Raw genomic sequence first — 26,175 nt, 5'->3', positions numbered from 1 at the left:
CTACTTTTGTCTTGAAGCCCAGTCTCCAAAATCAGATGTCATAGCTGAGGTTTTACCAGCAGTGGTCAGGATGGGCAACTCATGGAGTGTGTCAGGCCAGACTTTTCCATGCAGATCAAAGAGTGGCATCATGTCTAGTTCATAGCATGTGCGTTGCCATGAGGTCTGGGTTGTTACCATGACCCTTACAGCCCTGTCAAGGCTGTATGGCAGAAAATGAGTTACAATATTGACTGAGGCACTTATCTTAGCCTGCCCAGGTGGTGAGAGAAACAAGACATGCCCTTCAGGAGGCAACAACGAAGGGTAGGCAGAGTGCACCCTGGACCAATGTTAGAAGGAACTGATAAGAGGCCCCAAGGTGTGACTTGTGATTAAATAGTTGTAGGACATTCATTTTTGGCATGTGGAATGAGTGCCTTGCAGAGAGAATAGCCACCAGACCTCTCCTGGGAGCTGGTAATCCCCACTTGATGGCACCAGTCAGGTTCCTGCATCCGGACCACAAACCATAGAAGGGCATCTTGCCAAGTGCTTCTTTCAGGGTGGCAGTGCACTTGGCATGCATGCATTTACCGGTTTTCAGCGGGATGCGAGCCTCACTCACATCATCCCCTCAAACCGCAAGGCCTGGCATATCTCTACTTCTGCTTATATAATACTCCCAAACTGGCTTTCACATTCTCACCGAACCACACACAAAACCTTTGCCTTAGAGCAAAACACTCTTCTCAAGCAGCGAGGAACCAGAGCAGGCTTTGAGGTTACAGGACTGGGCTGCTGCCGCTTAGCAAAGGGCGGCCCCACACCACAGCATCCCCTGTGTGCAGGGCTTAGTGAGGTGTGTGAGAGGAAGCAGCTTTTCCCAAAATACTCCCGGACTCCCCTGCCTCAACCTCAGCATGCATATAGATTGTTGCAACTATGTCAGAAGACCAGGAATTCATCATGGAAACCCTTCCCTGTAACCGTAGCTGGGTGTAACATTTACAGGTGTTAAAGTACTTATGTTTGTGCAACAGCGCTTCCGTACACTGTGTTCCACCTGAACCGTAGGAAGAAGAGTTCACCGTGACCCCTTCACGGCATCATATTTAGGCACAGTCACACTCCTGCCATGGAGGAGGTGAGGGAGGGAGCAGGGAGCTGAAAACTCCCATTTAGTGCCAGCTGAAGCAGTAAGTTGGTGACAAAATTCAGGTTTCCACCCACTTTCTTCTAAATTTGACATTTCTCTGCTATCATTTTCCACAATTTACTTCAGGAAAATATACTTTCAGGAATAGCAGCGTGAATCTAGTCTATGAAACTCAAACTCAAGGAATCAAGCAGTTTTATTGATAAATGTGCCAAACAGCAATGCAGGCAGTTCAGAGAGGACATAAAAGAGGCTTGGGCTACCAGGACGGGTTAGTGCAGTGGGACTGTAGGAGAGATCACGTAGTGACTGTCAGATTGTCAACAGAAACACTCAGATGCACCACAAATTCCTTTGTTCAAGGGAGAATGCGGTATTATTCCGACAAATATGGGATAAATGCTACCCCAGTAAGGGATAGATACACCTTGTATATTTAATCTCCACTTAAGCAGAGATAGAGAGTGCTTTTATTAGATCAACTGTCTCTTATATGTAGCTACTACATGGCATGTGGCAAAACAAATGGAGGAGAGACCAGGCAGCAAACAAGGCTGAGCACTTATATACCATTGGTCGATGTTGTGAGATTCGTGGATTGTTTCTAAACAGCCAACATGCACTGGTGGAGTGGCAGGGAGTTAATGAAACTAATGAAACACTGCAAGGATGGAGTGACCTGCAGCTGGGTGCTGTGTTCGGGTTTGGGGCCAGGATGTGCAGTGCATTCCAAGACTCCTGGGAGGGCTATGGGAAGGTCTCCCTCAGTCCCTGGTAGAGATGCTCCTCGCTGTGAAACAGTTTGGTGCTCCATGGGAGGAAACAGGACCCAGATACTAACCCTACAGCATTTAGCAGGGATGGAGGGATCCAGACAGCTTTCACTGTTCCAGTTAATCACTTTGTGCAAAGTTAAACAGTCTGAACATGAGAAATTTGAAAGAAACCATCTGAAAATGCTCAATGACCTGGTGACTGTTGGAACATTCAGGTCCCATAAGAAAGCAGAGGGAGCAATAACCACAGCTACAGATGAAGTGTGGCACATTGCTCCTCCCATCATTTTGTGTATCTCTCAAGGGGAAGTTCAGCAAGAGGGAATGTGAAATCCAAACCTGCAGTACTTGGAAGCAGATAGAGCTGAAGATGACTTCAGAGAGCAGAATCAGACTTTTCTTCTGCTCTTGGGAAGCTCAGAGAAGTGGAGGCATTGCAGCAGTGTTCTGCAGATGCTGCTGCTTCACATGACAGCAAAGACAAAGCTTGTGATTCCTCTGCTCTGCTGCAGCTCCAGCTGCAAAGGTGAGTGATGCTGGACCCATCTGCCAGGGCTTCATCAACACTACCACACTTGATGATTGCGTGAAAACACTTGGCCCTCATTACAAAGGAATAGCTTAGAGTTGTCCTCTACTTGGCACTTATCCTGCCTCAAATATAGTAAGATGGGGTTTAAGATAAATATGTTGCCCTAGTTAAGAAAAACTTCATAATCAGAATTTGTTACAAACTAATAGATTTTGCCAAATGAAGCCTAAGTGAAGATCACAAGATTTTTGTAGCAGAAATCTGAATTTCCTGTTTGTCTACATAATGTTCCATGCAGTGAGTCCCAACCCATTTGGAGCTTCCAAATGCTCTGAAAATAAAATAGGATACTTAAAATATTGATATATTTCAATTAATCTACTAATGTTACTGATTATAGCACTATTATATTAATACTCTTACTGATAATTAGTACTAATAATTGTAAGAGTAAGGTAATAATAAGCACAATGAAGCTAAAACTGACTTTTTAAAATGGAGAGTCCTGAAACCGCTAGCATTTTAAGCTGAAATACAGGAAACAGATCCATCATCTTTATTTGCTGAACAAATCAATTTTAGTTTGTGAAAGAGCTCGTTTGCTAACAGGTCATAAGAAGGGCTGACAAAAGTATACCAAGCATTAATATATTTGCAGTAGTGCCAAAGGACAGTATCTGGATAGGCAGATTTAATCCTACCTTTATATGACCATTTTTCCCAAAAATAAATCAAAACTGTCTCCTTTGCTAACTAAAAAAAGGTGCTTTCAGGGGTTTAAAAATCTAGTATTGACCTAGACAACCCAAAATGCAAGAAAAAGTCAACACTGAGAGGGGCCTAAAGTAAAACCTCAGACCTGAATAACTCCAGTTTTCGGGAAGGTCTAAGTCTGGTTCATATAGATGTTTCACATAACAGAGAGCTTCCTTTGTCCTTTTGCAAAGAGGTCTTTTGCAGCCCTGCCAGCAGTCACGAGCAGGCTGCACCTATATGACAGGGAACTTTGCCAGGCACAAAAACTCAGTCACTTACACCACAAGGATGGTTCATGGCATGTGTTCGACTCCCAGCCACCAGCCCCCAGGCCTGGCTCAGGAGCTGTGTTGTGGAGGTGCCTGAATAGGAGGGAAGAGTGCTGCTCTTCAGGGTGGCCTTGCACGGCAGGCACATGTGTGTCCCCACTCCTGACTGCCAGGAGCTCCATGATGTGAAGACCTGCTCAGACCTTCCCGTCACTGGCAACCCTGATGCTCACTCCAGCCTCCAGCTGCCTCCTGTTGTTATTGTTTCTGCTTCTCTAGAGTAGTGCAGATGTCACCAACCATGTATGAAAACAGAACTCACTTTTTGTTCCATCAGTAGCCTATTGACATGGAACAGCACAGTGAGCTTTCTTGCTGATAAATAAAAATGATTAACCTAACTGATTGCTGTATATTCATCATTCTTGATACCTAGCAAACATTCTGGTTGTCAAGCAGGTAATATCTGATACATCTGCCCTCTTGTTTGTTTCTCAGTCTACACTGACACGAGTACCCCGTCTTTGTCTTCATTCTTTGCCCACTCTCCCAAAAGGCCTGACTGAAAGTATGGCCACATTTGCATATTTTTTATGTATTTTTTAAACTCCAACAGTACTAAGCTAATAGTGGACTTCTGAAAACTTATAAAAACTCATACTTAGTACCATTATTAATTCCAACCATTTACTACTTGCTGATATAAACACTTGCTTAGAGCTATATTCAGACAACCTAAAATAGCACCTAACACTTCAGTTTCAGAGCCAAAGCTCAGGGGAGAAGGAGCGCTTTGGGTTGGCTCCCCACAGAGCCCATGGAGATAAATAGCCACAGAGTCCGCATTAGACACTTTATAAGTACCAGTTAGAAAACACAGTCCCTACATCTCTGTTGGCTGTATAAAAAGCCAGCCCTCCAGCCCTGGATAGCAAGCAACTTGTTCAGCTCTCAGCTCCCTTGAGCATACAGTTTGTAAGTGGCATGTAAGCATAGCTCATGTGAGGCTCTCTAAAAGGCAGATAGGATACGGCTTGAAGGGCTACATGCAGATAAAGTGGAATTTTAGCTAAGTTCAGTAAAATCAGTAAAGTCTGACAGACACAAAATCTTTTCAGAGCAATTCAGAGAGCTTACTCGAGGTGCTGAGGGCCACCTTGCTACATTACTGGCATAGAGTCAGAAAGTAAACAGTTCTTACGTGATCTTCTCCATTTCTGGTCAATTAAAGTTCTGTACATCTAAAAATAAATGAAATGTGCCTCTGATCCCACTTTTCAGCTTTTACAATAGCGAAAGACCAAATCGTGTTTCTTTACCTTCTACAAATGTATAATGAATTTTCTTTTGGAACTATTAAAAACAAGAACAGCAACTGAAATATTAATCTTAAAAGAAGCTTGTTTTATACCCTAACTACTTTAGCAACAACTGGAAAGAATATGTGCAAAAATAGACAAGATCATCAGTGCTGGATCTCACATGGGTCTGGGTCTCAGCCTCCCAGAATAGATGCAATGCCATATGCTTTGTCCTGGGATCATTAATTTTCCCAGTTCTTCCCTCAACATTGCCAGAAGATATAACATGACCCCATTGTAAACATGGAAAGAGAGAGGCAGAGGAGAACACTGATACTTTCAGTCAATGAGTGAACAACCAGTTGTGCCAGTCCAAAAGCAGCAGGGCTGCAGGGTAGGCAGGAATAGAGTAGACAGGGTTGTGGGAGCAAGTGAAAATAGACGGGATGGACCTTGCCTAATCCACACAGAGGGGAGGCTCTGGGTGGAAGGGCAGGAACAGCGTTGTAATTGGCTGGGCTTTTTCATCTCAGGAGTAGCAACTCTAATGCCATGCGATGCTTCACTGACCATGTAGTCCCTGCCTCCGACATGGCTGGTTTCTGCAAGAAGAAAATGTGCAGATGCTCGTCTCTTTGTCTGAGCTCGTGACGAGCAGACATTCTGCATGAACTCCACACTACACCAGGATCCTGGACCCTTGCTTATAGTTTCCCCAGATGGAACAGATCACAAGGAATCCAGAGATTCTGAGTAGCACTGGAGTCAATGCATTGTGAGAATCCCTCCTGCCTTGAGCAAAGGGGAGGATTGAATTTTTGCTTCACCTGTTGTTTTCTCCAGTTTAAAAAGTCCTGCACTTTCCTTTGCAAGGCTGTATCAAACGTTCCCATGTCTTAATGACAGAAATTGAAAGTGTGCAGGGAAATAGGAAGGACAACCAGAAGGGAGAGAATGACAAAAAATATGCCTGAGACTGGAGAAAGATGGGGAGAGCCCCTCACTTCACATGATTGGATGGCTGAGGGAAAGGCAATGGACAAAAGCCATGTTGCACATGAGAACTGGGCCTAACTGAGCAAATTCACAGTGGGCAAAACACTGATAGATCAGCCTGTGGGGGCAGTCTGGAGAGACCATCAGGAGCACAAGTGAAGATGGGGAATGATGAAAGGGAAGAACTCAGCAGCAAAGAGAAATTAATGGCAAAGCAAAGTTCTGTGTTTCCAAGTGGGAATGACTGGTTCCAGTCAAAACCATAGAATCGTAGAATGGTTTGGGTTGGAAAGGATCTTAAGATCATCTAGTTCCAAACCCCAGCCATGGGCAGGGACACCTCACACTAAACCATGACACTCAAAGCTTCTGTCCAACCTGGCCTTGAACACCGCCAGGGATGGAGCATTCACAACCTCCCTGGGCAACCCATTCCAGTGCCTCACCACCCTCACAGTAAAGAACTTCTTCCTTTTATCTAACCTGAACTTCCCTTGTTTAAGTTTTAACCCATTACCCCTTATCCTATCACTACAGTCCCTACTGAAGAGTCCCTCCCCAGCATCCCTATAGGCCCCCTTCAGATACTGGAAGGCTGCTATGAGGTCTCCACGCAGCCTTCTCTTCTCCAGGCTGAACAGCCCCAACTTTCTAAGCCTATCTTCATACGGGAGTCCCCAGCCCCCTGATCATCCTCGTGGCCCTGCTCTGGACTTGTTCCAACAGTTCCATGTCCTTTTTATGTTGAGGACACCAGAACTGCACACAATACTCCAGGTGAGGTCTCACGAGAGCAGAGTAGAGGGGCAGGATCACCTCCTTTGACCTGCTGGTGATGCTTCTTTTGATGCAGCTCAGGATACGGTTGGCTTTCTGGGCTGTGAGTGCACACTGAAGATCACAAAACAAAAGCCACAAAAGCCAGAGTGGACACCACCTCCTCAAAATAAGTCAGAAAGGTAGCTATAGCGCAAAAGCTAGTGAGATGCCTTCTGGGGGCAACTGGGTGTAATAGGAGACCTACTGCTGATTTGCCAGCAGAGCTGGACAGGATATTGTGTCCAGAGTACCCTTGGAAAGGAGGGAGGAAAAGGCTGCCTTCTGCGGCGGCTGCTGGGAAGAGCCCTGCCCCTACTGCAAGGCAGGAGGCAGAGCCCCGAGAACAGGCAGCTGGGTGTACGGCCAGAGAGGTTGTCCTCAGTCCCTTCAAGCTGTGTTCTGCTGGCCTCTCTGCTCAGCCATGCACTTCACGTTGGTGTGACCTGCCCGAAGAAGGGCTCTGCTGTTCATCACCTTGCAGAGCCAGCAGGAGGCCAGCCAGTGCGGCATCTCTGAGGGAAGCCCCCCTCCTGCACGAAGCAGCTCCAGTGAAGATGGGGCACCTGTGAGCCAGGATGGCCTGAGGCCCTTTTGCGCTGCTCAAGAAAGGAGGGCAGGCAGCCTTGCAGACAAGCCTGCTTCAATCCTCCTCAATGCCAGCGGGAGAGCTTTCCCGGGGCTGTGATTCTGCTCCCCCAGTGACCCTGCGCTGCAGAAGCTGGAGCTGGACCTCTGGGGCTTCTCCTTCAAGCCCCATTCCCCTGTCCCGTCCTTTGCAGCCCAGACCATCAGTATCTTTTTCCTAAGGGAGAAAGGTCCCTTCCCCACTAGTGGTGCAAGCTATGGAAGCATCGTTGGAAGAATGTTTGCAAGGAACATACTCAAGTCCAACTGCACACATCCTTGTTTTATTATTTTTCCTAAAGTAGCTCTAGGGCTCACAGGTGTCGTCACTCGCCATCCTCCCGTGAACCTGTACTCGGTACACACACGTGTACTCTGGATTTCCCCAGTTGCTCTGCACCTGGAATTTGATGTAATCAAAGGTCCTGGGAGGCTCCTTCTGTAAGGAAATGAGGGGAGCCATCGTTACAGAGGTGGCCAGAGCCACAGCACATCACTGGGGCTCCCGATGACAGGAGGAAGCAAGGGCAACCACACGTCCCCTTGCAAGGGCCATGGAGGAGCCCTCTGTGCTTGAAAGCAAAGGCCTGGAGGCTTGCTGAGCAGAGCGTTGGGAACCGGAGGAGCACTGCTGCCTGGGCAGCCGTGGGATGTGAGGAGGGTCCCACTGAAGGCAAGATGTCTGCCGTCCTCACTCCCACCATCTGCCCTAGTGGGACTCTTTCCCCTCCTGGTCCCCTTCCCACTGCTGCTTTCTCTGTGCTGCCTGAAGAACAAGGAAAGCCCTTCAGGTGGGGCAGCTGCCTCCGGCGCCACAGCAAATCCCCGTTTGCTCTCCTCTTGCCATCCTCCCCACAGAACGAGGAGCATGGGAGAGCAGGGGCTGGCTGGGCTGATACTCTGCACTCTTTGCTCCAGGGACTTGCAGACAACCCTGCCTTCTTCCCAGGCATTCTGCCACAGCTTTTGCAGTACCTGCACATGGAATGTCTGAGCGATCCCCTTGTGCACGTCGTAGGTAAATGTTCCCAGGAGAGTTCCTTCCGTTGCCTCATCCACTCCCTCGAAGACAAGAGACAAAGGGATTGGGTCGGGCTCTAGCAGGGCACCAGGAAGAGGGCATGCTGAGGCTGAAGCCAGGAACCCTTCCCCAGCTCCCTGGGCTCTAGCAGTAGTCTAGCACAGCTTAGGGTGATTCTGGGTCAGGGTGCTTTGAGCACATGCTCGAGAATCCTTGGGCGTGAAGCAGAGAAGAAGCCCCCAGAGGCACAGAACCCCCACATACACACAGGGGATGGGGTGCTCTGCAGCAGCCAGCCCCAGACAGATGTCTGAGAGGGGCTGCCACAAGAAGCACATCTCAGGGATGGCTTTTCCCTTGGGCCAGACCCCCTGAGAAGCACAAGGCAAAGACTTACAAAGACAGTAAACTCTCTGGGGGCGCTGCTGACTTCCCCAGAGGGAGACACTGCCTCGGAGATGTGCCAGACGGTGAAAGCTGTTGGCCAGATGCGCGCAGGCAGCCGGATGACCACATGGCCCTGAGATCCTTGGAAAGGCCAGCAGTCGCCAGGGATAATACTGGGCTGAAACCAGAAAGCCATGACCATCAGCAGGAAATGCTGTGCACTTGGTCTGCCAACCTGAAAGCAAAGAGCTGAAGCGCAGGTCAGGCCTTCCCGTGTCATACCTGCAAGATTGTCTCTGGAGGGTTTGCAGGTAAGAAGGTCAATAGGGAAAACAACCAGGTCATCATGTCTTCCCCACCATAACTCTTGGATGTCCTCTCCTCATCGATGGTGGCACCTGACGTGAAGGTGGACAGAAGTTGACTAAGACAGCCCGGAGATTAGGAGCAGCAGTGCACTACCACGTATTTCTCAGGCTTGAAAGCAGAGCTTGTAAGAGCTCGGGGCAGTGCCATGCATAGAGGCATGGCAGGGATACTTCCTGTCTACATACCTATGGCTTCCAGAGCCCAGTCAGGCATCAGGACATAGCTCTCAAGCACCTTCTTAATTGCCACCTCTGTCAACTGCAGGATTTCCTGGGGAAAAAGTGGGAATGGCAAGATGGCAGCGAGCACAAAGACACATGGGGCAGTTCTGCATGAGCAGCGAGTCCTGGCACAGAGCCGAGGAGCATCTCTGTGTTGGAAAACCCTAGGCAAGAGCTGTCAGAAAAGGTGATGACTTTGAGAGTGCCGAGGGGAAGCAACAGGAGAGTGCCCAGAAAGACAGCGAGGTCTGTGATCCGGCCCCAGCACCTTTACCTCTGTTTGCTCCTCTTGGACAGCATGGCCGTTGAGGACCTCTCTCACAGCCTGCAGTGCGCTCCCCCTAGCAGCATACACCTGAGTCGCCACCTGCTTGAAGTCCTGCGTCTGCTCCTTCATCAAGGCCTGTGAATTGCTGGAAGCAAAGGAAAAGCAGGTCTTGAGCAGCAGCTGCCAGCCCCTGTGGGCAGGCTCCAAATGCCAAGCAGAGAAGAGTCCTATGGGCTTGGGTCAGCCCACATCCCGCAGCCCCATTCCTTCCTCCGGCTTACAGATGGCTCCCTTCCACCACCAATAGGGAAGATCAAGATCCCTGGCCACAAGGCAAGGGCAGGCAGCACGAAGCCGGCTGAGACAGCTCCACAGAGTGTGTCTCTTAGGAAGAAAGCGCACTTACCCCAGTAGCTGCCGCTCGGCTCCATGAGGCCTGGACATCTGCAAAATTAACATACCCCACAGGCATGAGGATCACTGCCAGGGCTTCCCAACGGAGACTACCCTAGCTAGAGCTGGAAGAACATGCTGCTGCTTTGAGTCACTTTGGAGAGACCCTGACCCAAAGGTTGGGTTCCCTAACTAGCCACGTTCAGCAGAGGAGCTTTCGGGTCTCCCTCTGAACCCCCCAGCCCTCCAAGAGGTATGCAAGCAGCAAAGGCACCTTCTGGCAAAGTGCTCCCCTCTTCAGCCTGCCACCCTGCGGAGGTCACTGGGGAGGAACCCCATGCTGAGCCCCATCAAGCCACTGAGGAGACTGGAGGATGAGCACAGGTGCTTCCCCCCAGCACGGCCCCAGTGGTGATGGGCATTTCTGAGCAGGCGCCCCATGTTCTCAGGGAAGGCGGGAGGACAGAGCCAGGGCCTTTGCAGATGCTGACTTCCCCACAGCAAGTGGCACTTACCCACAACGCGCCCTTGAGCCACGTCATTGCACCGCACCAGTAACCAAGAGCTGCGAGTCACATTGTCAAGAGATGGTTATTTTCCTCAGAGGCTGGTCCCTCTTCCCAGGACTGAGGGGAGCATTTTTGGTCAGGGATACTCACTGAACAGGATGGGAAGCAGCAGGAAAAGGAGCCTCAGGCCCCCCCTGTCCTTCTGGCAGGTGTTACGTTGTCTAAAAGAGAGGGAACAGTGTTGTTGCCAAAGCCTGGGGTTGGGACACCTATTTGCCAGGGATCCATTTAGGAGCTCGCTGGGCTACCACGCTCCATGTGTGTCCAGCACAGCTGCAAGCCTGAGGACTCAAGACCTGCAGGTCATTGAGAAGGTGTGGGACACAAAGACCTCTGGGTCTGACACGGGAACAGCAGCCTGGCCCTGCTTGGCTCTCCCCAGAGAAGGGTCAGGGCTGTGTCCCCGCAGCGGGGTTGCTGTGCACTGGGGACAGTGGTGCAGGCAGACCCAGTGCTCTGGGGTTGATGCTGCTGCTGCTGCTGCTGCTGGGAAGGCAGGCAGCGCACAAGGCTTCTGGCTCCATCCCTCCCTGCTCTTTGGGCCCCCTTGCTCCCAGCTGCCCAACCTGGCTGGCATCTCTGCAGACTGAGCACACTGTCCAGGCACAGAGAAAAGCCCTCTCTCCTCACGAGATCCCAGCACCTCTTCGCTATGCGTTACGAGCTGCTGGAAGCACTGCTTCGCACTGCTGCCCACTCCTGCAGCTCGGGGCGCTTTTCTAAGGGGCAGCTCTGTGATGTCACAAGACAAAACTGCTGACGCCCATGGCAACCTCAGAGGGACTGCCCTGGACGCCTGGGAGGAGCAAACCCTGTGGGCAACTGTGAGTCACTGGGGACACTGAGGGTAAGACAGAGCCCTGCTGGGGGTATCTTGGAACCCCTCAGGGCAGCCCAGAACAATTCTGTGAGTCACTGGGAACCCTCAAAGGCAACTGAGAGCCCTTCTGGGGCAACTGAGGGCTTTTCAGAACCCATGAGGGAAAACCAGGACCCTGCTGGGGGTAACTGGGATAAACTGGGAACCCCTCAAGAGCCTTTGGGGTGTTCCTGGCGGGAAATGGGAGTCACCGAGAGCCCCAGAAGGCTACCAAAAACCCTTCTGGGAGTAACTGGGAACCCCTGAGCGCAAAAAGAACTCTGCTGGGGGTTACTGGGAACCTCGGGTGCAACCCCATGGCCATCAGGGGAACAGGCAGTAACGGGGAGCCCCTCAAGAACCAGCAGTTGTCCCTGGGCTACTACAGTAACTGGGGAAATTGGATGTCCGCAAGGCAACTGAGAACCCTTCTAGGGGTTACTGTGAGTAACTGGGAACTCCCATTCTCTGGAGAGCCTGGTCTGGGACAGTACATGAACTACATCAAGGGGAGCCCTTCTCAGCTGCTTCGTGAGGGCATTATCGCTGTCGAGACTCTCATTGAATCTCTGTTTATCTGTGTTTCCATGGGAGGGTCACTTTGCACGTCAGATGAGGATATTCTTTTTTACTCCTGAAGCCATGAACTCCTGTCTTCCTCACCCACACACCTGCCTCAGTCCGGAGTCTGGATAAGCCTGCTTTGCTGCCTGACTTTTTCCAGTGCCTTTGCACCTGTCTTACACAGGAGGTGTTTATCTTGCAAAGGAGGGCATACTGGTGACTGTAGTATCCGCCTGGCAGCAGGAACTCCTTTTCAGTAGCTGAAACAACTCACTGGGAAGGAAAACGCCATGGCTGTACACCAGAATTGCCAGGAGCTCTTTCACTAGTGACTTCTGCATGGTCAAACCGAAGACCAAGGGACCCTGCTTTGTACCTGAGGCTGAAAGCACATTTGCACATCACTTTGAGCAGCTGCTAAGCCTGACCAAGAATTTCTTTCCTAGCCACAAAATAAATACGTATTTTTAGCATCAACAAAAATAGATTTCAACAAATGTCTTTTAAATCAGATAGCATTTCACATCCCTCTTTGATATTGAACAGGGATAAAAACTACCGGGCTTGCACTCCTGTTAGCGTGGGGACCCTAAATGTTGTGACCACAGCTGTCGATGAAGGGTTGCATAACAGTATAAAGATAATAAATGTCATGCAGAAATATCATTAACCAAAGGAGCCTTTTTTTTTTTTCTTGGCACAGGAACATTCAGCACCTTAACAGTGCTGCAAATGAGGCTGTGCGTGGAGGCCATTCATTCTAGGCATGTATTCGTGCCCCCTACCTTTCCTTTGCTCCATCAGAGGCCAGACATATTCAACATCCGATCATGCTGCAAAGCCCATCTCCCCTTTTGCTGGGTGCTAAGGGAGGATCAAGGTGTAAAGGCTGCTGCATGGGAGACTGGGACTCTTGATCTGTTGTTATCTGCAGGACTTGTGTTAGCCAGAGATGACAGAGTGTGGGGAGCAGGTCTGCTGTCACAGGCCTGCGTTGAAAACCAGAGGAACTGCTGCAAAGTTTGGAGCAGCATGGAAGACTGAAACCATACTATTTGAGGGCAGACTCTCCCAGTGTCTCATCAAGTCATCTCTTGATTCTTGAGCTATATCTTTGAAAGCCATCTAGGTAGGCATTACCTTAGGAGTAAGACATCCCTGCGGTGATAAAAGGGGGTGCAGAAGCTATCTTAAAGCTGGCTTTTCAGCAGTGGTTTGGGGTTACAATTAGCCTAAGTTTAAACAGTGGCTACAAAGAAGCAGGATGGGTTGAAAATACAGTGCAATGCAAAGCAGACATCCCAGGACTAATTGCCATTGGGGTAGTACTGAAACTGGAGGTCGTATAAACACATCAAAGTTGCACTGTAGAGAAAGAGCCCTGCCAAGAGACCCATGAGCCTAGCGTCATGCTGGGAGGACACACAGGGTCACTCAGTGTTCAGCCAAAGATTTCTCCATCGCACTCTGCTTGCCTGTCCCATGGAGGGCGTAGGAAAATTAGGACGACAAAGGGGATACGGCACTTGGAGTCAACACAGCTGCCAGGCAGAGGTGTACAGAAACTTACTCCTTGGGACACCGCTTATGCATGGGGACTGCAGCTGAGGTTGTGTGCTGCAGAGGGGAAAACATGTGGAGGGCAGGGGCCACCACTCAAGGTCTCCCTCTCCGTCAAGCAAAGTGAGAAGGATGTCTGAATTAATAGAATCATAGAATAGTTAGGGTTGGAAAAGACCTGAAGATCATCTAGGTCCACCCCCCCTGCCACGGGCAGGGACACCTCACACTAAACCATGTCACCCAAGGCTTCATCCAACCTGGCCTTGAACACCGCCAGGGTTGGAGCATTCACAACCTCCCTGGGCAACCCATTCCAGTGCCTCACCACCCTCACAGGAAAGAACTTCTTCCTTATATCTAACCTGAACTTCCCTTGTTTAAGTTTTAACCCGTTACCCCTTGTCCTGTCACTACAGTCCCTGATGAAGAGTCCCTCCCCAGCATCCCTATAGGCTCCCTTCAGATACTGGAAGGCTGCTATGAGGTCTCCACGCATCCTTCTCTTCTCCAGGCTGAACAGCCCCTACTTTTTTAGCCTGTCTTCATACGGGAGGTGCTCCAGTCCCCTGATCATCCTCGTGGCCCTCCTCTGGACTTGTTCCAACAGTTCCATGTCCTTTTTATGTTGAGGACACCAGAACTGCACACAATACTCCAGGTGAGGTCTCACGAGAGCAGAGTAGAGGGGCAGGATCACCTCCTTCGACCTGCTGGTGACGCTCCTTTTGATGCAGCTCAGGATACGGTTGGCTTTCTGGGCTGCGAGCGCACACTGAAGATCACAAAACAAAAGCCACAAAAGCCAGAGTAGACACCACCTCCTCAAAATAAGTCAGAAAGGTAGCTATAGCGCAAAAGCTAGTGAGATGCCTTCTGGGGGCAACTGGGTGTAATAGGAGACCTACTGCTGATTTGCCAGCAGAGCTGGACAGGATATTGTGTCCAGAGTACCCTTGGAAAGGAGGGAGGAAAAGGCTGCCTTCTGCGGCGGCTGCTGGGAAGAGCCCTGCCCCTACTGCAAGGCAGGAGGCAGAGCCCCGAGAACAGGCAGCTGGGTGTACGGCCAGAGAGGTTGTCCTCAGTCCGTTCAAGCTGTGTTCTGCTGGCCTCTCTGCTCAGCCATGCACTTCACGTTGGTGTGACCTGCCCGAAGAAGGGCTCTGCTGTTCATCACCTTGCAGAGCCAGCAGGAGGCCAGCCAGTGCGGCATCTCTGAGGGAAGCCCCCCTCCTGCACGAAGCAGCTCCAGTGAAGATGGGGCACCTGTGAGCCAGGATGGCCTGAGGCCCTTTTGCGCTGCTCAAGAAAGGAGGGCAGGCAAGCCTTGCAGACAAGCCTGCTTCAATCCTCCTCAATGCCAGCGGGAGAGCTTTCCCGGGGCTGTGATTCTGCTCCCCCAGTGACCCTGCGCTGCAGAAGCTGGAGCTGGACCTCTGGGGCTTCTCCTTCAAGCCCCATTCCCCTGTCCCGTCCTTTGCAGCCCAGACCATCAGTATCTTTTTCCTAAGGGAGAAAGGTCCCTTCCCCACTAGTGGTGCAAGCTATGGAAGCATCGTTGGAAGAATGTTTGCAAGGAACATACTCAAGTCCAACTGCACACATCCTTGTTTTATTATTTTTCCTAAAGTAGCTCTAGGGCTCACAGGTGTCGTCACTCGCCATCCTCCCGTGAACCTGTACTCGGTACACACACGTGTACTCTGGATTTCCCCAGTTGCTCTGCACCTGGAATTTGATGTAATCAAAGGTCCTGGGAGGCTCCTTCTGTAAGGAAATGAGGGGAGCCATCGTTACAGAGGTGGCCAGAGCCACAGCACATCACTGGGGCTCCCGATGAAAGGAGGAAGCAAGGGCAACCACACGTCCCCTTGCAAGGGCCATGGAGGAGCCCTCTGTGCTTGAAAGCAAAGGCCTGGAGGCTTGCTGAGCAGAGCGTTGGGAACCGGAGGAGCACTGCTGCCTGGGCAGCCGTGGGATGTGAGGAGGGTCCCACTGAAGGCAAGATGTCTGCCGTCCTCACTCCCACCATCTGCCCTAGTGGGACTCTTTCCCCTCCTGGTCCCCTTCCCACTGCTGCTTTCTCTGTGCTGCCTGAAGAACAAGGAAAGCCCTTCAGGTGGGGCAGCTGCCTCCGGCGCCACAGCAAATCCCCGTTTGCTCTCCTCTTGCCATCCTCCCCACAGAACGAGGAGCATGGGAGAGCAGGGGCTGGCTGGGCTGATACTCTGCACTCTTTGCTCCAGGGACTTGCAGACAACCCTGCCTTCTTCCCAGGCATTCTGCCACAGCTTTTGCAGTACCTGCACATGGAATGTCTGAGCGATCCCCTTGTGCACGTCGTAGGTAAATGTTCCCAGGAGAGTTCCTTCCGTTGCCTCATCCACTCCCTCGAAGACAAGAGACAAAGGGATTGGGTCGGGCTCTAGCAGGGCACCAGGAAGAGGGCATGCTGAGGCTGAAGCCAGGAACCCTTCCCCAGCTCCCTGGGCTCTAGCAGTAGTCTAGCACAGCTTAGGGTGATTCTGGGTCAGGGTGCTTTGAGCACATGCTCGAGAATCCTTGGGCGTGAAGCAGAGAAGAAGCCCCCAGAGGCACAGAACCCCCACATACCCACAGGGGATGGGGTGCTCTGCAGCAGCCAGCCCCAGACAGATGTCTGAGAGGGGCTGCCACAAGAAGCACGTCTCAGGGATGGCTTTTCTCTTGGGCCAGACCCCCTGAGAAGCACAAGGCAAAGACTTACAAAGACAGTAAACTCTCTGGGGGCGCTGCTGACTTCCCCAGAGGGAGACACTGCCTCGGAGATGTGCCAGACGGTGAAAGCTGTTGGCCAGATGCGCGCAGGCAGCCGGATGACCACATGGCCCTGAGATCCTTGGAAAGGCCAGCAGTCGCCAGGGATAATACTGGGCTGAAACCAGAAAGCCATGACCATCAGCAGGAAATGCTGTGCACTTGGTCTGCCAACCTGAAAGCAAAGAGCTGAAGCGCAGGTCAGGCCTTCCCGTGTCATACCTGCAAGATTGTCTCTGGAGGGTTTGCAGGTAAGAAGGTCAATAGAGAAAACAACCAGGTCATCATGTCTTCCCCACCATAACTCTTGGATGTCCTCTCCTCATCGATGGTGGCACCTGACGTGAAGGTGGACAGAAGTTGACTAAGACAGCCCGGAGATTAGGAGGAGCAGCAGTGCACTACCACGTATTTCTCAGGCTTGAAAGCAGAGCTTGTAAGAGCTCGGGGCAGTGCCATGCATAGAGGCATGGCAGGGATACTTCCTGTCTACATACCTATGGCTTCCAGAGCCCAGTCAGGCATCAGGACATAGCTCTCAAGCACCTTCTTAATTGCCACCTCTGTCAACTGCAGGATTTCCTGGGGAAAAAGTGGGAATGGCAAGATGGCAGCGAGCACAAAGACACATGGGGCAGTTCTGCATGAGCAGCGAGTCCTGGCACAGAGCCGAGGAGCATCTCTGTGTTGGAAAACCCTAGGCAAGAGCTGTCAGAAAAGGTGATGACTTTGAGAGTGCCGAGAGGAAGCAACAGGAGAGTGCCCAGAAAGACAGCGAGGTCTGTGATCCGGCCCCAGCACCTTTACCTCTGTTTGCTCCTCTTGGACAGCATGGCCGTTGAGGACCTCTCTCACAGCCTGCAGTGCGCTCCCCCTAGCAGCATACACCTGAGTCGCCACCTGCTTGAAGTCCTGCGTCTGCTCCTTCATCAAGGCCTGTGAATTGCTGGAAGCAAAGGAAAAGCAGGTCTTGAGCAGCAGCTGCCAGCCCCTGTGGGCAGGCTCCAAATGCCAAGCAGAGAAGAGTCCTATGGGCTTGGGTCAGCCCACATCCCGCAGCCCCATTCCTTCCTCCGGCTTACAGATGGCTCCCTTCCACCACCAATAGGGAAGATCAAGATCCCTGGCCACAAGGCAAGGGCAGGCAGCACGAAGCCGGCTGAGACAGCTCCATAGAGTGTGTCTCTTAGGAAGAAAGCGCTCTTACCCCAGTAGCTGCCGCTCGGCTCCATGAGGCCTGGACATCTGCAAAATTAACATACCCCACAGGCATGAGGATCACTGCCAGGGCTTCCCAACGGAGACTACCCTAGCTAGAGCTGGAAGAACATGCTGCTGCTTTGCGTCACTTTGGAGAGACCCTGACCCAAAGGTTGGGTTCCCTAACTGGCCACGTTCAGCAGAGGAGCTTTCGGGTCTCCCTCTGAACCCCCCAGCCCTCCAAGAGGTATGCAAGCAGCAAAGGCACCTTCTGGCAAAGTGCTCCCCTCTTCAGCCTGCCACCCTGCGGAGGTCACTGGGGAGGAACCCCATGCTGAGCCCCATCAAGCCACTGAGGAGACTGGAGGATGAGCACAGGTGCTTCCCCCCAGCACGGCCCCAGTGGTGATGGGCATTTCTGAGCAGGCGCCCCATGTTCTCAGGGAAGGCGGGAGGACAGAGCCAGGGCCTTTGCAGATGCTGACTTCCCCACAGCAAGTGGCACTTACCCACAACGCGCCCTTGAGCCACGTCATTGCACCGCACCAGTAACCAAGAGCTGCGAGTCACATTGTCAAGAGACGGTTATTTTCCTCAGGAGCTGGTCCCTCTTCCCAGGACTGAGGGGAGCATTTTTGGTCAGGGATACTCACTGAACAGGATGGGAAGCAGCAGGAAAAGGAGCCTCAGGCCCCCCCTGTCCTTCTGGCAGGTGTTACGTTGTCTAAAAGAGAGGGAACAGTGTTGTTGCCAAAGCCCGGGGTTGGGACACCTATTTGCCAGGGATCCATTTAGGAGCTCGCTGGGCTACCACGCTCCATGTGTGTCCAGCACAGCTGCAAGCCTGAGGACTCAAGACCTGCAGGTCATTGAGAAGGTGTGGGACACAAAGACCTCTGGGTCTGACACGGGAACAGCAGCCTGGCCCTGCTTGGCTCTCCCCAGAGAAGGGTCAGGGCTGTGTCCCCGCAGCGGGGTTGCTGTGCACTGGGGACAGTGGTGCAGGCAGACCCAGTGCTCTGGGGTTGATGCTGCTGCTGCTGCTGCTGCTGGGAAGGCAGGCAGCGCACAAGGCTTCTGGCTCCATCCCTCCCTGCTCTTTGGGCCCCCTTGCCCCCAGCTGCCCAACCTGGCTGGCATCTCTGCAGACTGAGCACACTGTCCAGGCACAGAGAAAAGCCCTCTCTCCTCACGAGATCCCAGCACCTCTTCGCTATGCGTTACGAGCTGCTGGAAGCACTGCTTCGCACTGCTGCCCACTCCTGCAGCTCGGGGCGCTTTTCTAAGGGGCAGCTCTGTGATGTCACAAGACAAAACTGCTGACGCCCATGGCAACCTCAGAGGGACTGCCCTGGACGCCTGGGAGGAGCAAACCCTGTGGGCAACTGTGAGTCACTGGGGACACTGAGGGTAAGACAGAGCCCTGCTGGGGGTATCTTGGAACCCCTCAGGGCAGCCCAGAACAATTCTGTGAGTCACTGGGAGCCCTCAAAGGCAACTGAGAGCCCTTCTGGGGCAACTGAGGGCTTTTCAGAACCCATGAGGGAAAACCAGGACCCTGCTGGGGGTAACTGGGATAAACTGGGAACCCCTCAAGAGCCTTTGGGGTGTTCCTGGCGGGAAATGGGAGTCACCGAGAGCCCCAGAAGGCTACCAAAAACCCTTCTGGGAGTAACTGGGAACCCCTGAGCGCAAAAAGAACTTTGCTGGGGGTTACTGGGAACCTCGAGTGCAACCCCATGGCCATCAGGGGAACAGGCAGTAACGGGGAGCCCCTCAAGAACCAGCAGTTGTCCCTGGGCTACTACAGTAACTGGGGAAATTGGATGTCCGCAAGGCAACTGAGAACCCTTCTAGGGGTTACTGTGAGTAACTGGGAACTCCCATTCTCTGGAGAGCCTGGTCTGGGACAGTACATGAACTACATCAAGGAGAGCCCTTCTCAGCTGCTTCGTGAGGGCATTATCGCTGTCGAGACTCTCATTGAATCTCTGTTTATCTGTGTTTCCATGGGAGGGTCACTTTGCACGTCAGATGAGGATATTCTTTTTTACTCCTGAAGCCATGAACTCCTGTCTTCCTCACCCACACACCTGCCTCAGTCCGGAGTCTGGATAAGCCTGCTTTGCTGCCTGACTTTTTCCAGTGCCTTTGCACCTGTCTTACACAGGAGGTGTTTATCTTGCAAAGGAGGGCATACTGGTGACTGTAGTATCCGCCTGGCAGCAGGAACTCCTTTTCAGTAGCTGAAACAACTCACTGGGAAGGAAAACGCCATAGCTGTACACCAGAATTGCCAGGAGCTCTTTCACTAGTGACTTCTGCATGGTCAAACCGAAGACCAAGGGACCCTGCTTTGTACCTGAGGCTGAAAGCACATTTGCACATCACTTTGAGCAGCTGCTAAGCCTGACCAAGAATTTCTTTCCTAGCCACAAAATAAATACGTATTTTTAGCATCAACAAAAATAGATTTCAACAAATGTCTTTTAAATCAGATAGCATTTCACATCCCTCTTTGATATTGAACAGGGATAAAAACTACCGGGCTTGCACTCCTGTTAGCGTGGGGACCCTAAATGTTGTGACCACAGCTGTCGATGAAGGGTTGCATAACAGTATAAAGATAATAAATGTCATGCAGAAATATCATTAACCAAAGGAGCCTTTTTTTTTTCTTGGCACAGGAACATTCAGCACCTTAACAGTGCTGCAAATGAGGCTGTGCGTGGAGGCCATTCATTCTAGGCATGTATTCGTGCCCCCTACCTTTCCTTTGCTCCATCAGAGGCCAGACATATTCAACATCTGATCATGCTGCAAAGCCCATCTCCCCTTTTGCTGGGTGCTAAGGGAGGATCAAGGTGTAAAGGCTGCTGCATGGGAGACTGGGACTCTTGATCTGTTGTTATCTGCAGGACTTGTGTTAGCCAGAGATGACAGAGTGTGGGGAGCAGGTCTGCTGTCACAGGCCTGCGTTGAAAACCAGAGGAACTGCTGCAAAGTTTGGAGCAGCATGGAAGACTGAAACCATACTATTTGAGGGCAGACTCTCCCAGTGTCTCATCAAGTCATCTCTTGATTCTTGAGCTATATCTTTGAAAGCCATTTAGGTAGGCATTACCTTAGGAGTAAGACATCCCTGCGGTGATAAAAGGGGGTGCAGAAGCTATCTTAAAGCTGGCTTTTCAGCAGTGGTTTGGGGTTACAATTAGCCTAAGTTTAAACAGTGGCTACAAAGAAGCAGGATGGGTTGAAAATACAGTGCAATGCAAAGCAGACATCCCAGGACTAATTGCCATTGGGGTAGTACTGAAACTGGAGGTCGTATAAACACATCAAAGTTGCACTGTAGAGAAAGAGCCCTGCCAAGAGACCCATGAGCCTAGCGTCATGCTGGGAGGACACACAGGGTCACTCAGTGTTCAGCCAAAGGTTTCTCCATCGCACTCTGCTTGCCTGTCCCATGGAGGGCGTAGGAAAATTAGGACGACAAAGGGGATACGGCACTTGGAGTCAACACAGCTGCCAGGCAGAGGTGTACAGAAACTTACTCCTTGGGACACCGCTTATGCATGGGGACTGCAGCTGAGGTTGTGTGCTGCAGAGGGGAAAACATGTGGAGGGCAGGGGCCACCACTCAAGGTCTCCCTCTCCGTCAAGCAAAGTGAGAAGGATGCCTGAATTAATAGAATCATAGAATAGTTAGGGTTGGAAAAGACCTTAAGATCATCTAGGTCCACCCCCCCTGCCACGGGCAGGGACACCTCACACTAAACCATGTCACCCAAGGCTTCATCCAACCTGGCCTTGAACACCGCCAGGGATGGAGCATTCACAACCTCCCTGTGCAACCCATTCCAGTGCCTCACCACCCTCACAGGAAAGAACTTCTTCCTTATATCTAACCTGAACTTCCCTTGTTTAAGTTTTAACCCGTTACCCCTTGTCCTGTCACTACAGTCCCTGATGAAGAGTCCCTCCCCAGCATCCCTATAGGCCCCCTTCAGATACTGGAAGGCTGCTCTGAGGTCTCCACGCAGCCTTCTCTTCTCCAGGCTGAACAGCCCCTACTTTTTTAGCCTGTCTTCATACGGGAGGTGCTCCAGTCCCCTGATCATCCTCGTGGCCCTCCTCTGGACTTGTTCCAACAGTTCCATGTCCTTTTTATGTTGAGGACACCAGAACTGCACACAATACTCCAGGTGAGGTCTCACGAGAGCAGAGTAGAGGGGCAGGATCACCTCCTTCGACCTGCTGGTGACGGTGACGCTCCTTTTGATGCAGCCCAGGATATGGTTGGCTTTCTGGGCTGCGAGCGCACACTGAAGCCGGCTCATGTTCATTTTCTCATCGACCAACACCCCCAAGTCCTTCTCCGCAGGGCCGCTCTGAATCTCTTCTCTGCCCAATCAGTAGCTGTGCCTGGGATTGCTCCGACCCAGGTGTAGGACCTTGCACTTGTCATGCTTAAATTTCATAAGGTTGGCATCAGCCCACCTCTCAAGCCTGTCAAGGTCCATCTGGATGGAATTCCTTCCCTCCAGAGTATCAGCTGAACCACACAGCTTGGTGTCATCGGCAAACTTGCCCACGCTTCTGGGGGCAACTGGGTGTAATAGGAGACCCACTGCTGATTTGCCAGCAGAGCTGGACAGGATATTGTGTCCAGAGTACCCTTGGAAAGGAGGGAGGAAAAGGCTGCCTTCTGCGGCGGCTGCTGGGAAGAGCCCTGCCCCTACTGCAAGGCAGGAGGCAGAGCCCCGAGAACAGGCAGCTGGGTGTACGGCCAGAGAGGTTGTCCTCAGTCCCTTCAAGCTGTGTTCTGCTGGCCTCTCTGCTCAGCCATGCACTTCACGTTGGTGTGACCTGCCCGAAGAAGGGCTCTGCTGTTCATCACCTTGCAGAGCCAGCAGGAGGCCAGCCAGTGCGGCATCTCTGAGGGAAGCCCCCCTCCTGCACGAAGCAGCTCCAGTGAAGATGGGGCACCTGTGAGCCAGGATGGCCTGAGGCCCTTTTGCGCTGCTCAAGAAAGGAGGGCAGGCAGCCTTGCAGACAAGCCTGCTTCAATCCTCCTCAATGCCAGCGGGAGAGCTTTCCCGGGGCTGTGATTCTGCTCCCCCAGTGACCCTGCGCTGCAGAAGCTGGAGCTGGACCTCTGGGGCTTCTCCTTCAAGCCCCATTCCCCTGTCCCGTCCTTTGCAGCCCAGACCATCAGTATCTTTTTCCTAAGGGAGAAAGGTCCCTTCCCCACTAGTGGTGCAAGCTATGGAAGCATCGTTGGAAGAATGTTTGCAAGGAACATACTCAAGTCCAACTGCACACATCCTTGTTTTATTATTTTTCCTAAAGTAGCTCTAGGGCTCACAGGTGTCGTCACTCGCCATCCTCCCGTGAACCTGTACTCGGTACACACACGTGTACTCTGGATTTCCCCAGTTGCTCTGCACCTGGAATTTGATGTAATCAAAGGTCCTGGGAGGCTCCTTCTGTAAGGAAATGAGGGGAGCCATCGTTACAGAGGTGGCCAGAGCCACAGCACATCACTGGGGCTCCCGATGACAGGAGGAAGCAAGGGCAACCACACGTCCCCTTGCAAGGGCCATGGAGGAGCCCTCTGTGCTTGAAAGCAAAGGCCTGGAGGCTTGCTGAGCAGAGCGTTGGGAACCGGAGGAGCACTGCTGCCTGGGCAGCCGTGGGATGTGAGGAGGGTCCCACTGAAGGCAAGATGTCTGCCGTCCTCACTCCCACCATCTGCCCTAGTGGGACTCTTTCCCCTCCTGGTCCCCTTCCCACTGCTGCTTTCTCTGTGCTGCCTGAAGAACAAGGAAAGCCCTTCAGGTGGGGCAGCTGCCTCCGGCGCCACAGCAAATCCCCGTTTGCTCTCCTCTTGCCATCCTCCCCACAGAACGAGGAGCATGGGAGAGCAGGGGCTGGCTGGGCTGATACTCTGCACTCTTTGCTCCAGGGACTTGCAGACAACCCTGCCTTCTTCCCAGGCATTCTGCCACAGCTTTTGCAGTACCTGCACATGGAATGTCTGAGCGATCCCCTTGTGCACGTCGTAGGTAAATGTTCCCAGGAGAGTTCCTTCCGTTGCCTCATCCACTCCCTCGAAGACAAGAGACAAAGGGATTGGGTCGGGCTCTAGCAGGGCACCAGGAAGAGGGCATGCTGAGGCTGAAGCCAGGAACCCTTCCCCAGCTCCCTGGGCTCTAGCAGTAGTCTAGCACAGCTTAGGGTGATTCTGGGTCAGGGTGCTTTGAGCACATGCTCGAGAATCCTTGGGCGTGAAGCAGAGAAGAAGCCCCCAGAGGCACAGAACCCCCACATACCCACAGGGGATGGGGTGCTCTGCAGCAGCCAGCCCCAGACAGATGTCTGAGAGGGGCTGCCACAAGAAGCACGTCTCAGGGATGGCTTTTCTCTTGGGCCAGACCCCCTGAGAAGCACAAGGCAAAGACTTACAAAGACAGTAAACTCTCTGGGGGCGCTGCTGACTTCCCCAGAGGGAGACACTGCCTCGGAGATGTGCCAGACGGTGAAAGCTGTTGGCCAGATGCGCGCAGGCAGCCGGATGACCACATGGCCCTGAGATCCTTGGAAAGGCCAGCAGTCGCCAGGGATAATACTGGGCTGAAACCAGAAAGCCATGACCATCAGCAGGAAATGCTGTGCACTTGGTCTGCCAACCTGAAAGCAAAGAGCTGAAGCGCAGGTCAGGCCTTCCCGTGTCATACCTGCAAGATTGTCTCTGGAGGGTTTGCAGGTAAGAAGGTCAATAGGGAAAACAACCAGGTCATCATGTCTTCCCCACCATAACTCTTGGATGTCCTCTCCTCATCGATGGTGGCACCTGACGTGAAGGTGGACAGAAGTTGACTAAGACAGCCCGGAGATTAGGAGGAGCAGCAGTGCACTACCACGTATTTCTCAGGCTTGAAAGCAGAGCTTGTAAGAGCTCGGGGCAGTGCCATGCATAGAGGCATGGCAGGGATACTTCCTGTCTACATACCTATGGCTTCCAGAGCCCAGTCAGGCATCAGGACATAGCTCTCAAGCACCTTCTTAATTGCCACCTCTGTCAACTGCAGGATTTCCTGGGGAAAAAGTGGGAATGGCAAGATGGCAGCGAGCACAAAGACACATGGGGCAGTTCTGCATGAGCAGCGAGTCCTGGCACAGAGCCGAGGAGCATCTCTGTGTTGGAAAACCCTAGGCAAGAGCTGTCAGAAAAGGTGATGACTTTGAGAGTGCCGAGGGGAAGCAACAGGAGAGTGCCCAGAAAGACAGCGAGGTCTGTGATCCGGCCCCAGCACCTTTACCTCTGTTTGCTCCTCTTGGACAGCATGGCCGTTGAGGACCTCTCTCACAGCCTGCAGTGCGCTCCCCCTAGCAGCATACACCTGAGTCGCCACCTGCTTGAAGTCCTGCGTCTGCTCCTTCATCAAGGCCTGTGAATTGCTGGAAGCAAAGGAAAAGCAGGTCTTGAGCAGCAGCTGCCAGCCCCTGTGGGCAGGCTCCAAATGCCAAGCAGAGAAGAGTCCTATGGGCTTGGGTCAGCCCACATCCCGCAGCCCCATTCCTTCCTCCGGCTTACAGATGGCTCCCTTCCACCACCAATAGGAAAGATCAAGATCCCTGGCCACAAGGCAAGGGCAGGCAGCACGAAGCCGGCTGAGACAGCTCCACAGAGTGTGTCTCTTAGGAAGAAAGCGCACTTACCCCAGCAGCTGCCGCTCGGCTCCATGAGGCCTGGACATCTGCAAAATTAACATACCCCACAGGCATGAGGATCACTGCCAGGGCTTCCCAACGGAGACTACCCTAGCTAGAGCTGGAAGAACATGCTGCTGCTTAGCGTCACTTTGGAGAGACCCTGACCCAAAGGTTGGGTTCCCTAACCGGCCACGTTCAGCAGAGGAGCTTTCGGGTCTCCCTCTGAACCCCCCAGCCCTCCAAGAGGTATGCAAGCAGCAAAGGCACCTTCTGGCAAAGTGCTCCCCTCTTCAGCCTGCCACCCTGCGGAGGTCACTGGGGAGGAACCCCATGCTGAGCCCCATCAAGCCACTGAGGAGACTGGAGGATGAGCACAGGTGCTTCCCCCCAGCACGGCCCCAGTGGTGATGGGCATTTCTGAGCAGGCGCCCCATGTTCTCAGGGAAGGCGGGAGGACAGAGCCAGGGCCTTTGCAGATGCTGACTTCCCCACAGCAAGTGGCACTTACCCACAACGCGCCCTTGAGCCACGTCATTGCACCGCACCAGTAACCAAGAGCTGCGAGTCACATTGTCAAGAGATGGTTATTTTCCTCAGAGGCTGGTCCCTCTTCCCAGGACTGAGGGGAGCATTTTTGGTCAGGGATACTCACTGAACAGGATGGGAAGCAGCAGGAAAAGGAGCCTCAGGCCCCCCCTGTCCTTCTGGCAGGTGTTACGTTGTCTAAAAGAGAGGGAACAGTGTTGTTGCCAAAGCCTGGGGTTGGGACACCTATTTGCCAGGGATCCATTTAGGAGCTCGCTGGGCTACCACGCTCCATGTGTGTCCAGCACAGCTGCAAGCCTGAGGACTCAAGACCTGCAGGTCATTGAGAAGGTGTGGGACACAAAGACCTCTGGGTCTGACACGGGGACAGCAGCCTGGCCCTGCTTGGCTCTCCCCAGAGAAGGGTCAGGGCTGTGTCCCCGCAGCAGGGTTGCTGTGCACTGGGGACAGTGGTGCAGGCAGACCCAGTGCTCTGGGGTTGATGCTGCTGCT

The 26,175-nt window shown here is 52.5% G+C and overlaps 3 protein-coding genes across 3 annotated transcripts; all 3 read right to left on the bottom strand.

Moving 5' to 3' along the window:
- Positions 1-7,468: 7,468 nt before the first annotated feature.
- LOC136012798 (SUN domain-containing protein 3-like) lies at positions 7,469-11,221 on the bottom strand. The gene is made up of 10 exons (XM_065675841.1): positions 11,006-11,221; positions 10,530-10,600; positions 10,386-10,435; positions 9,884-9,921; positions 9,484-9,622; positions 9,174-9,258; positions 8,902-9,017; positions 8,630-8,797; positions 8,187-8,273; positions 7,469-7,650 (listed from the first exon to the last, which is right to left on the bottom strand). The coding sequence occupies exons 1-10, from the start codon at positions 11,014-11,016 to the stop codon at positions 7,519-7,521; spliced, it is 897 nt and encodes a 298-aa protein (XP_065531913.1). The 5' UTR covers positions 11,017-11,221; the 3' UTR covers positions 7,469-7,518.
- A 3,786-nt stretch (positions 11,222-15,007) lies between these two features.
- On the bottom strand, positions 15,008-18,763 carry LOC136012797 (SUN domain-containing protein 3-like). Its single transcript, XM_065675840.1, has 10 exons — positions 18,548-18,763; positions 18,072-18,142; positions 17,928-17,977; positions 17,426-17,463; positions 17,026-17,164; positions 16,716-16,800; positions 16,441-16,556; positions 16,169-16,336; positions 15,726-15,812; positions 15,008-15,189 (listed from the first exon to the last, which is right to left on the bottom strand). The coding sequence occupies exons 1-10, from the start codon at positions 18,556-18,558 to the stop codon at positions 15,058-15,060; spliced, it is 897 nt and encodes a 298-aa protein (XP_065531912.1). The 5' UTR covers positions 18,559-18,763; the 3' UTR covers positions 15,008-15,057.
- Positions 18,764-22,725: 3,962 nt separating this feature from the next.
- LOC136012796 (SUN domain-containing protein 3-like) lies at positions 22,726-24,998 on the bottom strand. Its single transcript, XM_065675839.1, has 6 exons — positions 24,744-24,998; positions 24,434-24,518; positions 24,159-24,274; positions 23,887-24,054; positions 23,444-23,530; positions 22,726-22,907 (listed from the first exon to the last, which is right to left on the bottom strand). The coding sequence occupies exons 1-6, from the start codon at positions 24,864-24,866 to the stop codon at positions 22,776-22,778; spliced, it is 711 nt and encodes a 236-aa protein (XP_065531911.1). The 5' UTR covers positions 24,867-24,998; the 3' UTR covers positions 22,726-22,775.
- Positions 24,999-26,175: the final 1,177 nt, after the last annotated feature.

This window comes from Lathamus discolor, chromosome 4 (assembly GCF_037157495.1).
Source record: "Lathamus discolor isolate bLatDis1 chromosome 4, bLatDis1.hap1, whole genome shotgun sequence".
Classification (NCBI taxonomy): Eukaryota; Metazoa; Chordata; class Aves; order Psittaciformes; family Psittacidae; genus Lathamus; species Lathamus discolor.
Note: the sequence above shows the minus strand (reverse complement) of the source record. Positions and strands in the feature narration are given on the sequence as shown.